The sequence below is a fragment of the Anomalospiza imberbis genome, chromosome 8, assembly GCF_031753505.1.
Source record: "Anomalospiza imberbis isolate Cuckoo-Finch-1a 21T00152 chromosome 8, ASM3175350v1, whole genome shotgun sequence".
NCBI lineage: Eukaryota > Metazoa > Chordata > Aves > Passeriformes > Viduidae > Anomalospiza > Anomalospiza imberbis.
In genome coordinates this window covers 2,064,959-2,077,495 of record NC_089688.1, presented here as the reverse complement: position 1 = coordinate 2,077,495, position 12,537 = coordinate 2,064,959, and the positions used below count along the sequence as shown (strand labels likewise).

Here is a 12,537-nt window from a genome sequence, read left to right as displayed (position 1 = left end):
CTTGCTGCCTGCCAGAAACTGGGCTTTCACAAGGAGCTCCAGGCTGATGCAACAACGCACAAAAGGGGGTGATTGTTTGTAATTTGTACATCCATCCTTGGGTTTCAAGGTTTGGCCTTCCCTGTGTAGGAGAGGCAGAGGACACGGAGTTGAGAGAGGACTGGGAAGTCCTCACTTGGAAGTGGTGATCTGGGATGCCCAGGACAGCAAGGGAGCAGGGAACACTGGCCAATAGGAATCTCTTGGGAGCTGGAAATGTGGGAACAAAAGGATAAAATGCTGCTGATAATGTAAAAATATTTTCATTTAAAAAAAGCAATGCAGGAGGAAAAAAAAAAACCTTCACAAGCTGGTGATCTGCAGCTGGAAGGTGTGTGGGAATTGCAGGAGTCACCTGGGCACTGTCTGAACTGGGGCAAGCCAGCAGCTGCACCTCCCCAAGGGCTGGCCCTGCTCCAGAGTGGCTGGGATGCTTCCTGCAGGAAGGTCTCTGCCCAAGGAGGCTGCAGCACCTCTGTGCACTGGGACAGAGATCCTGCTGGCACCCACAGCCCCGGCACTGGAGGCTCCAGATGTTGGTCTTGCAGCTGGGTCACCTTCACCACAAGCATCTGTGTCATCTTCTCCATGGAACTGGGGGCCAAGGTGCAGGGCCAGCACCTCTGTGCCAGGATTCTTGCTCCAGAATGCGTGGAAGCTTGGGAAGCCATTTCTTCTCTCTCCTAGAAGTCTTTAATTTTCCTTCTGGAGGGAAAACTGATGCCACTCAATGCCCCAACATGCCACACCAGAGCCTCTGGCAGAGAGCTTAGCTCTGCCTGCAGCTCCAGGTATCCCAAAAAATGGGGTTCCTGCCACACAGAGCAAAACCTGTTTCCAACAAAACTTCGTTCTGTCATCAAGCAGTGCATTTGTTAAGGAGCGCAGCGACTTGGAGAGGGTTTCAAAGCAGTTATGACCTGCAGGCAGGCAAAGCCCCGGCGTGCCTTTCCAGCTGGAGCTGCTGAGACAGGGAGAAGGAAGTGCTGGAGGCACCAGGTGCTGGATTCCCCAGCAAAGCTGGGAAGGGGCTGAGCTGTGGGTGGCAGTAAAGCACGAGTCCCATGCTCAGGAACTTCCATCTCTGGTGGTGTGGGTGCTGGCTTCTCCTTCATCCCTGAACCACCCTGAGGGTGCTGGCTTCTCCTTCATCCCTGAACCACCCTGAGGGTGCTGGCTTCTCCTTCATCCCTGAACCATCCTGAGGGTGCTGGCTTCTCCTTCATCCCTGAACCATCCTGAGGGTGCTGGCTTCTCCTTCATCCCTGAACCATCCTGAGGGTGCTGGCTTCTCCTTCATCCCTGAACCACCCTGAGGCTGCTGGCTTCTCCTTCATCCCTGAACCATCCTGAGGGTGCTCCTACTGAAGCCAATGCTGGATTAATCAAATCCTGCAGTTCCCCAGCCCATTCCATAGGCAAACACTGTTTCTTCCAGCCATGTAGTGTGGAAATTTGTGTGCTGGCAGGGATGCTCTGCCTGGCCACACTGCCTGGTGCAGCTGTTGCTCAGGTCTGACTCTGTTTTGCTATGACTAATGTTTATGTTTGTCTCATGGCCATTTTTTACCCACCTTACAACAAAAAGAGAAACAAGAGGAAAAAAAAAAACAAACAAAAGCAAACACGCTGAGTAACAGTGTCTGCCACAAGGTTTGATATCATCACCGGGGCTGAGTCACGCTGGAGCCGTAGTTTCTTTCGGATAAGCAGTGCCAGATGCTGTTGTTCAGATGCTGCACGAGCACCCACGGCCCCCAGGGCATCGCAGAGTCCTCTGACAGTGGCCCCAGTGCTGGCTGCTCTGGCCATGCTGGCCCCAGGAGGGTGAGGGGAAGCCATCCATAGCATTTCCCACTGAGCCCCCCATGCCTCCAGCTCTCCACAGGGGCTCTCGGCCACCTCACAGGAACATCCTGCAACACCCTCCAGATGAACTCCCCAGCTGACAGGCATTAGAAAAACAAAAAAAAAAAAAAAGGAAAAAACCCAAATGAAAACCATAAACATATTTTTTTTTCTTTTAATCAGCACTGATAATGAAACAAACAGAAAGATAAATTGCCCTGATCCCAAGCCAAGGATAAAACTGCAGCAGAAATAAGGCTCCTCCCAACATGTGTTCTGCTGAAAGGCAGCAGCATCACAAGTCCAGGGCTATTTCAAAAGTCTGGTAAGGAAAGAGGGCTCTGGTGGCTGCAGGGAGCCTCTCCCCTTCCTGTTTTGCAAAGAAAAAGGTAGTACAAGGTTGGCTGGTGATCCTGTTTTGTTCCATGCTGAATAAAGTATTTTACCATCCACTCCCAGAGAGGATGTTCAGTCAAGGATCCAGAAATGTGTTGATGTTGCAGAGTTTCGACCCTGGCAATAAGTTAATCCTCAGGGAAGTCTGCAGGTGCAGGACATCCTCAATTTTCAGCTAGTCTGTAAAATGTGAGCAGTACAGAGCCACGCACTTCTCCATGGAAACAGGTAGTTAAAAATCGAAATCCGAGCAAGAGAGATTCGCTTCCAGTCCCAGAGCAGTGGCAGGATGGGAGACAAGGGCAGGGATCCTGCACACAGCTTCATTTCTTAAGGCATTGCTGCCCCTGGCCCTGCCACCCTCCCGGGGTATTGTCTTGGTGAGCATGGCGTGCTCTGCAGGATGTGGTTTCCTCTGGGGTCTTCAGGCTTTCAAGGAATTTGGTGAGTCGGGAACAGGATCTGGAAAAGGCAGAGCAGGGATATTAGTCCAGCTTCCAGCTGAAGGGCTAGCATTCCAGGAAGTGACCAAACTCTGCTTCTGCGTGGAAAACAGAGGGTTTAGGTCCTTCCCATTTTTCAAGCCACGGGACCTGATGTCCCACACAACACCAAGTTTTCCCGCTGACATTTAACCCCTCACTTTCCCCTTTCCTTCCCACCTCTCCCGCCATCTGCAGAGGGGCTCAGCATTGCCAGTCACTCACCCAGGGTGGGGAAGAAGCAGTCCCCGGGCCCGGGGGGTGACAGGGGGGTGTTGGGCTCCGAGAGCAGATGCCGGCTGGACTCCGAGGGCAGCCTGCTGGCCACGTAGGACAGCTGGGGCCGGGGCCGTGGCTCCGCGCTGGCCGACGGCACCGCCTCGAACACGGGGTTTTCAATGCCCTGGGCGCTGCTGTGGGACAGGAGAGGCGTTTGCATCTTTATTTCAGAGAGGTTTTTTTATCCCCAGGGGTTTGGCTGAGCGTTGGGAAGAAGCAGGAAGGGCAGGGAGCAGGTTCAGGCCATGGCATCTCAGCTGAGAGGAAATGGGTAGCCCAGTGCAGTGGGAAAATTCAGCCAAAGTGGTCTCAGGCTCGTCCTGAAACCTGCTCGGGGTGCAGGGAGATGCAGGCCCTTGAAAAACGGAAGGAGGCACTTTCCACGTGGAGACAGGGAAGAGAAACAGTGATTTCCCAGAAAGAGAAAGGACTCAGGGCGTGGGTGACACCCCTTTCACTCTGCCGGGCTGAGGATTTGTGCTGGCTTCACAGGGAAGGAGGAAAGGACAAGATCTTTGCAGGCTGCAAGGGCGTGTGAGGAGCTGGGAGCTCATGGGTGTCCTTACCTATCCATCCTGACAAGCTCGTGGGCACCTGCCAAAGACAAAATGTTTGGGGTGAGTGCTGGCAGGACAAGGCTCAGCATCAGGCCCAGACCCACCGCCAGGGCAGTGTTCTGGTGTCTTATCCATCTCCAGTTCCTCCTCTCCCTTTGCATTCCTCCCTTCCTCACCTGCTACTTTAGCCCTCTGCTTTGCTCCCAAACCTCCTTCTCTGCATCCCTGCCCTCTCCCACCTTGTTCACTCCCCAGCCCAGCTTCCTCCCAGATTGAGACCACAGGCTCCAGAGAAGGGGTAGAGACACTTCTGCAGGCGTGGGGTGAAGTGAGGTGCAGCTGCAGTCTGGCCCCACTCGTGCCCAGATGCACTCACGCCCCACCTGTGGCACCGTCCTGGGGCTCTGCAAACACCACCTGGCACTTGGCTGCCCCTGTTAGGCTGGGCAGCACCGGCTTAGGCATTCCCTCACCCCCAGATCCCACAGCCCGTGTTACTGGGCTCTGCTGGGTGCCTGCCTGGCCATCACCCTGAGCTGAGGTGCTGGAGTTTTGGCCCAAATTGTGCCAAAGGAAGGTGCTAGGTGGAAATAACCCGGTCCAGGATACCTGAGAGGCAAACCTCCCTGGATTTTGACTGCCCTCTGGGGTGAAGTAGCATCCAGGTGATGCTCTGCAGATGGAGGTGGGAGCTGCAGCCCAGCCACTGCTAAAGGGGTGCCTGAAGGGGGTGGCTGTCGAAAGCTCAGTTCCCATTCTCGTGGCTGGCACTGTGCCCTCTTGCTGCTGCAAAAACCACTTCTCCAAAGGTCTCCTGGGAGCCGCACAGCCGCCCACCGAGCTGGAGAGGAAAACCGCAGGGCCCCCGCTTGCCCAAGGGCTGATGAAATGGCTCTGCCAGTTAAGGTGGTGCCCCTTTCCGCTTAATTACCGAAATCTCTGGGAGCCAAGCACGGGCAGGAGCTGGCAGCCAGCTCTGCCTCAGCACAGCCTGGGGTTCCAGGGCTGGGGCAGCAGAGGGGAGACCTGGCTTGCTGCAGTCCTATGGCCACAGACATGTCAGGGGTCTCTTTAAAGAGGAGGGTGAGAAAAAGTGCACATAATGCTTTTCAGTCACTTAGAAGGCAAAGCTGCTATTTCAGGTGTGCAGTGGAGGGAGGGATGAGTAAATGAGATGGCTCTCACAGTGGATGTGGAGGAAAGGGCTCAGCAGGGAGCGCCCTCACAGTCTCAGAGCCTCCAGCACGCTGCTGGTGTCCCCTCCTATCCCACACTCCTCACCAGCAGCCTAAGGCATGCTTGGCCCTTCCCAGGACAGCTCTGCAGGAGGCACCTGGCAGGGACCTGTCTTGGGGCCACCTTACACCACGCCCGTGGGACCTGGGGCAGCCAAATCAGTTGATCCCAGCGGGGCACATCCCATCCAGCCTTGCCCGGCTGGTGCAGCCCAGCAGGTGAGGTGGGGGTCCTGGTACATACGTCTGCTGCTGGCAGCTTGTCTCTGCTTGTAAATGAGGAGCAGGATGAGGGGCAGGCAGAGGATGCCCACGATGCAGGCGCCCGTGGCCAGCACGGCGGCCGTGATATCTGCAACAGAAGAGCAGAGATGAAGCCTCCCATTCACCTTCCCTTTCCTGGGCTTCCCCAAGCCAAAATCACAGGATTGTTTAGGATGGAAGGGACCTTAAAGATCATTCAGTCCAGCACAGGGCAACCCCATGTTGCCTCAGAGCTGATGCAGTGTGGCTGCCACGCACGCAGGATTCACACCGGGATGCGTTGCCAGCTGTGGGGATAAGCTCTGAGGCATCCTGTTAGAACCCCAGCCAAGGTCCTTCACTGCTGCAGGACATCCCAAGGCTTTTGGTCTTCTAAGGATGAGGAGAGAAGCTCTGATAAAGGCCCCCAGCAACTTTGGGGCGCTGACTGACCCACTGCCAGCCTCAAAGTGCTTGGGCATCAGAGGGCTTGGTACCCACAGCCTCTGCTAATTAATGTGCCCCTAGAGAATGTCACCCACAGAGGCTCCCAGAAAGGCTGGCAGCCTGCAGGCACTTCTGTGGCCATCAAGGTCCTTGTGGGATGGCTCATGGCGAGGCTGAGGGCTGCTTAGGGCAAGGTTCAGCTCCTCTCCTGCACATCCATCTGAGGAAGCAGCTTCTTTCCCTGCATGTCTGTGTTTTAGGAGGGGACATTTTTCTCTTTTCTCCTGACAGGGCAGGGTGTCCCAGCACTTGAGGCTGAATGTTAGGGACAAGAAAGCACAGCTCCTGGGGACCAGGAACTGCTTCCCTTGTCTGGGCATGCTGCATAATAATTTTAGCCAAATCTGCCCATTTAGGAGCCAGCAAAGGGGGACAGACAGAGCGACCCAGCAAGAAACCCGCTGCACAGTGAAGTGTGGGCATCTCTATGTCTAGACACAGCTCTGGGGGAGCCCCACTTTGTCTGAGCACTCAAGCATGATTTGGGTTTCCCCTGTTCAAGACAGAGGTGGCCCAGGCTCGAGGTGTAGGAAGAGGTTCCTGCAACTCTTTACCTTTCTGTCTCTTCCCGTTTGCTCGTGGCAGTGGCCACTAAATCCCTGTTGTGGGAGGGGGCTCAGATGCTTTAGAACAGCAGGGTGAATGATCTCCATGGGCTTCAGGACAGTCATGTCCAGGTGATGGGCTGAAGAAGGCTTTCCTTAGCCTGGGGATGTGCCTGTCATGCACACCTTGTTGGAACAGCACTGGAAGCCACCCTCCAACACCCGGCTGTGAGGTTGCATGTGGGCACTGGTGTGTTGGCAGTGATTCCCTAGGGAATGCATGGGCCAGGATGGCGAGCAGCACATTGGAAAGAGGGGTTTTGCCCTTTACCTTTGCCGGTGGCAGTGTGAAATGTGCAGTTTTGAAGCCCTCCTCTGCCTGCAGAAGAGAACAGAAAAGCTCAGGATTCGCTCAGGTCCCACAGAACTCCCGACCTGCTGGCTGCCCTTGCCTTTTCTCCCTGGTGTTGAGAACATCATCCCAGAGCAGCCCAAAGCAGGAGTTTAATCCTGACAAGTGTTCACTGAGATCCCTGCTGCAAGACCCCCTTTGTCCATGGCAGCAGGGCCCATCCCTGACTGTGCAGCCAATCTGTTTTTTTTTTAGCCTAAAAGAAAAGCTATCTAACACTGCAAATCAAGGCCAGGAGATGCCTTCCCCTCCCTCATGCCTCTCCCACTGGGCTGCTGTCCCAAGGTCATCTGTGAGCCCTCACCCAGGCTTGCACCACCAGCCAGCTCCTTTTAAGTTGAGGCTTGTTTTCCTCTCTGCCAGAAGGAGGTTGAAGAAGATCAGCGAAACTATGTACCATGGATTTTATTGCATTCCAGCTCTTGAGTTATTAAGATTTTTTTTTCTTTTTTTTTTTTTTGTTGTTTTTTTAATGTTTCATTGCTCTCAAGCTCTAATTCAAACCTTCAACCTCTGCTGCTCTTTGACTTCTGGAACACGCCCTGCACTTCCAGCATCAGCACACGCTGCCTCCCCAGCCCCAGTGCTGCATCCCTCACCACCCCTTCCCTGGCACTGTGCCCTGGCACGGCTTCAGGGCTGGCAGGGCAGCCTCACCTCGCTGGATCTGCAGCTCCACAAAGCCATGAGCCACCTGCATGGTGTGGGGCTTGCCATGACCTTCCCTCCTGACCTCCACGGCGTAGCAGCAGTAATTCCCGCTGTCCTGCAGCGTCAGGTTCATCACCACGATGTGGAAGGCACCGTGGTGGTCCAGGACAAACTCCACACCGTGGTGGCCACTTTGCCGCCCCAGGGGGGGTTTTTGGGAGGCGTTGCCCGGCAGCTCGTGGTGCCGGCTGAGGTCGTGGTGCAGCTCCTTGTCGGTGACGTTGCGGATGTGCCTCTTGTCGGAGCAGCTCTGGTCGCCCGTGCTGCTGAAGTACCAGGTTTTGTAGAGCAGGTCGTGGCGCTCGGCCAGGGGGCCGCTGATCCGGCAGCTCAGGGTGACGTTCTGGCCCTCGGGGCAGACGCACAGCGAGTACGGCGTGGTGATCAGGAAAGCTGCTGCCCCTCCTGCCAGGGAGAAGGTACCAAGTCAGAGCCTGGGTTTACCTGGAGTTTGTAGCAAAACTGGCCAAAAAAGCACTGCAAACCCACCACCGATGCTGGCAAAGGGTGGGGAGGCCCTGGCACGCGTTGCCCAGAAGAGCTGTGGCTGTCCCATCCCTAGAAGTGTCCAAGGCCGGGTTGGATGGTGCTCTGAACAACCTGGGATGGTGGAAGGTGTTGAAACTACATAATCTTTAATTCCCTTCTAACTCAAAGCTTCCAGGATTTTGTAGTGGGGCTGGGCACACAACATCACCCTAGAAATCAACTCTGCAGGAGAGACATGCTTTAAATACAGTTAAGCATCAGCAGCAGGAAGGCAGAAGCTTCTCTGGGTACAGCAGAGATGTGGGGCAGGGAGGCAAAGGAGGACGAGAGGAGAAGCAAGGCAGCAGAGTGATGGCTTGTGAAGGAGGAAACACAAGCACAGCTGGGCCAGCTGCAAAAAAATAAAAGGAGCGAAAACAAACAGAAAAGTTCTAGGAGGAGCAGTGGCCCCCCTTCTCCCCCAGGTCCCACCCTCCTTGTTTTTCAGCCCCCAGGGAGGAAAAGGGGGAACCGGCTGATGCTGACAGTGAGGAGCTGCTGGAAAATGAAAACAATTTTCAGAAAGAAATTCTGGAATGTGGGCAGGAGGCGTGGCAGAAGTGGGAGCAAGAGGCATTGCTGGTCTTTCCCCAGCACACAGATGGGGGGTACTGCTGGGTAAGGGGAGCTGTGCTTGAGGGGAGGGAAAAGTGCAAAGACAGGAGAGGTTTTGGTGCTCTGGCCCTGCCACTCCTTCATGTTTGCAGAAGCGCTAACGTCACTTCGAAAACAGAAAAAAAAAAAGCAGATTCTGGGTTTATTTACTTTAAATTAGTGTGGCTGGTTTGCAGCAGAGAAGATGTTACAAGGACGAGATGGTGGTGGGTTGGTTTTTTTTCTTTTGGTAACATCCTGTTGTGCCACGTTTCGCTTTGAGGTTTCTCGCTTGCTATATCGAGAGGCCGTCAATCACAGGCAGGGCGTGATGTGCCTGCCCGCAAGCATCCAGCCAGGCCAGGGGCTCCCCACTGCTGGGCCACCCAGAGAGCATCCTCCTCCTGAGAGCAGAGTCACTGTGTCACCTGCCTGGCCCCGGGCTCTGCTGGAGAGAGTGAAACCAAAAACGTGCCTCCCACCTCTGGTGGTTATCTCTGACTCTTAGGTGATGGTGCAAGAGAAGCCCCTGAGTCCCTGCCAGAAGGTGCTCTGCAGGGAGAGGGAGGCTTTGGGAAGGAGATTGGCCCTGTTGCACTCCCTGCTCTGGAGCCCACAGTGCCAAGGAGTCCCCAGAGCCAGAGCTGGCGTAACCTTTGCCTGACCACTCCAGCTAATTGCTTCCTGCTCCCCACAGCACGTGCAGCATCACGTCCTGGAGCTGCTCTGGGGCAGAGGTTTGCGTGGCCTGAGCTCAGTGCTGCCTCTTTCAGTCTCATTTTCAAGCCCTGACTTCTCCTTATCCCGGGGTGCTGCTGGGGCCAGGATGCATGGCCAGGCTGGAGGGGTTCAGGCAGGCAGCAGAGCGGGTCCCCCACCTCCTTGCCAAAGCACCGAGCACAAAAGGCACTTCAGATGTGTTTCTGATACCTGCTGCAAGGGGAAGTGCCCCATTCACATCGGAAGTCTCCTGGGAGCCAGAGGAAGGGAAGCCAGGGCTCTATTGGAGGAAGCCACACTTGCAACACCTTCCAAAAGTATCTGTGGGAGTCTTTTGTTTTCCACACACCCCCCTCAGATGAAGTAGGGCTCATCCCCACACGGTTTGTGAGGCTCTGCCTTGCTAAACCATCCAGCCTCCACCTCCGGAGCTTGATGGGAACCGGCTGGCTGGAAAGTCAGCGCAGCCCACGCTTTCGGGGAGGGGCAGAGGTTGCCATGTGTGCAACCTTTGGCTTTACAGGCTTCCTCTCCTTCTCCGCAGCAGGGGAAGGCTCTCAGAAGCCTTTGAGTGGAGGGAAAAGCAGCTGGCAAGGCACGGTACAGCCCAGAGCAGTGCCAGAGCAGTTGGTGCTCCCTCCCCAGGATTTACTGAGGCTTCAAACACATGCTGGATGCCAGACAGAGCCCAGAGGAGGCATCTTCTGGTGGTGTATTTATGCTAAAGCCCATGGATCTTTAATCTCCTGGGCTTCTTCCATGCCCAGAGCCCAGGCTTGGCTCCTTCCACATCCCAGTCAAACCATTCCCTTTGAAGTCAGAGCTGCTGACAAATGCCAAAATAAAGCCAGATGCCCATCTCTGCGCATCTCCAGCTGGTTGGACCAGCTGAGGGCTGAGCTGAGAGCTGCTGTCTTGTCACCATCTGGTAAAGGCAAAGGAGGTCTCAAGCAGGTGCCAGAAGTGCCCCTTTTCCTCTTTGGCACCTCAGTAACTTCGTCTCCAGCCAGTGGTGGTGCATCAGTGCGGTGCAGAGCCCAGTGCAGTGTCGGTACATCCCAGTGCTGGCTGGCATCACTCTCCTGACACCTGGGAACTCTGCTTTCAGACAAAGCAGAAACACAAAAAAGTGCAGTAACCTGTGCTGCCTGGCCGACCAATAAGTCAGGATTTCACACCAAATTCTGGGTTGGTGACCAAAAGCCTCTCCTGGCTTCTCCTATGTTTGGTTCCCGGCCCTGGCAAGCAGGTGTTTGATCTGCACTCAAGCAGGTGATCAAGCAGGTGTTTGGTCTGCACTCCTGTGCTTGGCAGAAGTGATTTCCACATCAGGCCACCTTTTTCCACTCCGAGGAAATCTGCAGGTATCAGGGGACAGAGCCTTTGGAGGGGCTCACCTGCTGCAGAGGAGGGGCTGCTGGAAGCAGAGGTGGAGCAAGGAGCTCTGCTTGCGTCCTCTTCTGGGAGTTCTTGTAGCAGGCTCACATCAAAGTGCCCCGAGCCCCATCGTCACTGTGCTGTGATTTTGCCTCAGTTATCAGCCAGGTGAGATGTGCAGGAGCATCCGTAGCTCTGTAGAAGCACCTCGAGCACGAAAGAAAGAGGAGAGAAAAAACTTGCTGAAGATGCCCGAGACATGTTAACAGCCCTCATCTCCTGCACCCCAGGGGCCAAATGGCTTTCCAGCAGTGGGGGCACCCATCATCCAGGCACTGGAGGGAGCAGCCTCGGGGGGTCCTGCCTTGCTTCTCTTCCAGCACAGCCCTGGCTTGGGGATGGCACTTGGGATGTGATTTTGGAAAGCCCAGCTCAGCTGCCGTGCTTTAGGGGAAGAGGAGCCACTTCCCCATCCACCTTGCTGCCAGCATCCCCATGCTGGATGTCTCCAAGGGCTACTTCTCCATCAATCCCTGCTAAAATTAGCCGGGGGCTCAGAAAGTTTTGGCAGGCGCGGGATTGCGCAAAGCTCTGTTCCTCTGGCACCAGCCTCACGCTGAACATCAGCATCCAAGCTTGTTGCATTGCAGAGGGCCTGAAGTTCAGTCCCAGCGCCCCAGAGCGCCCCAGATGCATAAATGAAATCATCCAAATCCCTGTGGAGGTGCTGGGAACTGCTCCCTGATGCAGAGACTCTGATGAGAAGCAAAACGTGGTTCGGTCCACACCGACCTTGCTGTCCCAGAGGAGAGGAGAAGGGACCTCTGGCCCCATTGCAGTGGGGCATCTTTGGGCATCTTTTCTTCCCGGAGATGCGCTGGCAGAAATCGTGGAGGCAGTCACTTTGTCCCGGGAGAGAGGGTGAATGAAGCCAAGCCCGATGCTCATCCTCCGCCTGCGCAGGGCAGGGAGGGATCATGGTCCTTCCCAGCTGCCTCCTCTGAGTCGTCGCCCAGGGTGGAACCGCGGTTTTAATGCCACCGCCCCCGTTCCACTGCCTGGCCCCGGACCCCCGAATGGAAGCGCTGCCTGGCAGGGCTGGTGTGGAGTCAGGCATGAAGGAGCCCCCTCCCAAAGCATCCCGCTGATAAGCAGCCAGCGAGCTTCCAGCCCTGGGAAGCGCTCACTCCGGGGAAGGGCAACTCGGCAGCCACTCACGGTGGCCCTGGCCACGGCTGGTTGCCCACCCGGAGGAGCTGCCCCTGGCACATCTCAGCGGAGCGCAGCATCCTTAGAGAGGGTATCGCAGCCCCACTTGCACAAATCCCCCTCTCTCGGCTGCCCCTGGGCTGTTGGAAGGGTCTTCTCACCATGGCACAGCCGGGACCCCCACCGTGCCAGGGAAAAGTGCCGTGCGGGAACGGAGCAGCTTTTCCAGCCCGGGGTCTCCAGCGGGAGGCTGGCGGGGACAGGGAGCTGCTTCCCTTCCACGCATGTTAGATCAAAGCAGAGGAAGAAAGAAAGAAACACCTCAGAGTTTTAGAACAGCAGTTTCCCTGTGGCCCCTTTACCCCAGCACAGCCAGCACCGTGTGAAACACTGGCTTGATCCCCCACACACCAAAATCACAGGAGCAGAGAGCGAATATCGCCCCAGACACTCCAGATTCCTTGTGCCAAGCGCAGCCCCGGGCAGGCGAGCGCGGTGCCCCGGTGAGGAGAGTTTCTCCGGGCAGGGGGGAGAGCAAAGCGAGCTGGAGCTTACCGTGGGAAGCCAGCAGGCAGAGCGCAGCCAGGAGCAGCCCGGTTCGGGGGGACGCTGTCCCCATGGCGGCGGGGTGACCGCGGAGAGGTGGCCTCTGCGGAGCCACCGCACGCTCTGAGCAGCCCCGCAGCGACAGCCGGACTTGCGCTCACAGGAAATTTCATTGCGATTCGCGCAGCGCTGGAGAGAACGGCGAGCACCCCCCGGAGGTGAGAGGCTGCAGGGAGCACCCGCGGGTGGGGATCGCTTCGGACCCCACCTCCTCGGGCAGTGGGTGCCTCTGCCGGGTTTCTTCCCTTA

General features: G+C 56.2%; 2 protein-coding genes across 5 annotated transcripts in view; one reads left to right on the top strand and one right to left on the bottom strand.

The window, feature by feature from the left end:
- CDH23 (cadherin related 23) overlaps window positions 1–12,537 on the top strand; it is a 187,515-nt gene that overhangs the window by 155,641 nt on the left and 19,337 nt on the right. The window contains exon 1 of one of the 3 annotated variants that reach the window (XM_068196944.1): window positions 12,321–12,446. The exons of the other annotated variants lie outside the window; for them this stretch is intronic. The gene's annotated coding sequence lies outside the window, so the exon portion shown is untranslated. Of the gene's footprint in view, window positions 1–12,320; window positions 12,447–12,537 lie in introns of those variants that run through there. 3 annotated transcript variants of the gene reach the window in all.
- On the bottom strand, window positions 2,040–12,419 carry VSIR (V-set immunoregulatory receptor). Of its 2 annotated transcripts, none has more exons than XM_068196953.1 (7): window positions 12,238–12,419; window positions 7,201–7,659; window positions 6,463–6,510; window positions 5,081–5,188; window positions 3,611–3,638; window positions 2,991–3,175; window positions 2,040–2,745 (listed from the first exon to the last, which is right to left on the bottom strand). In XM_068196953.1, the coding sequence occupies exons 1-7, from the start codon at window positions 12,299–12,301 to the stop codon at window positions 2,708–2,710; spliced, it is 930 nt and encodes a 309-aa protein (XP_068053054.1). In that variant the 5' UTR covers window positions 12,302–12,419; the 3' UTR covers window positions 2,040–2,707. The 2 variants fall into 2 exon arrangements, with proteins under 2 accessions (XP_068053054.1, XP_068053053.1); XM_068196952.1 differs by having other exon boundaries at window positions 2,991–3,178; window positions 12,238–12,415.

Bases quoted from the DNA above. Each gene is read 5' to 3' on its own strand.
- VSIR (XM_068196952.1), bottom strand. From the start codon at position 12,301: ATGGGGACAGCGTCCCCCCGAACCGGGCTGCTCCTGGCTGCGCTCTGC. The intron at 6,511-7,200 runs GTGAGGCTGCCC...TCTCTTCTGCAG, and splicing joins GGAGCTGCAGATCCAGCGAG to GCAGAGGAGGGCTTCAAAAC. The intron at 3,639-5,080 runs GTATGTACCAGG...TGTCTTTGGCAG, and splicing joins ACAAGCTGCCAGCAGCAGAC to GTGCCCACGAGCTTGTCAGG.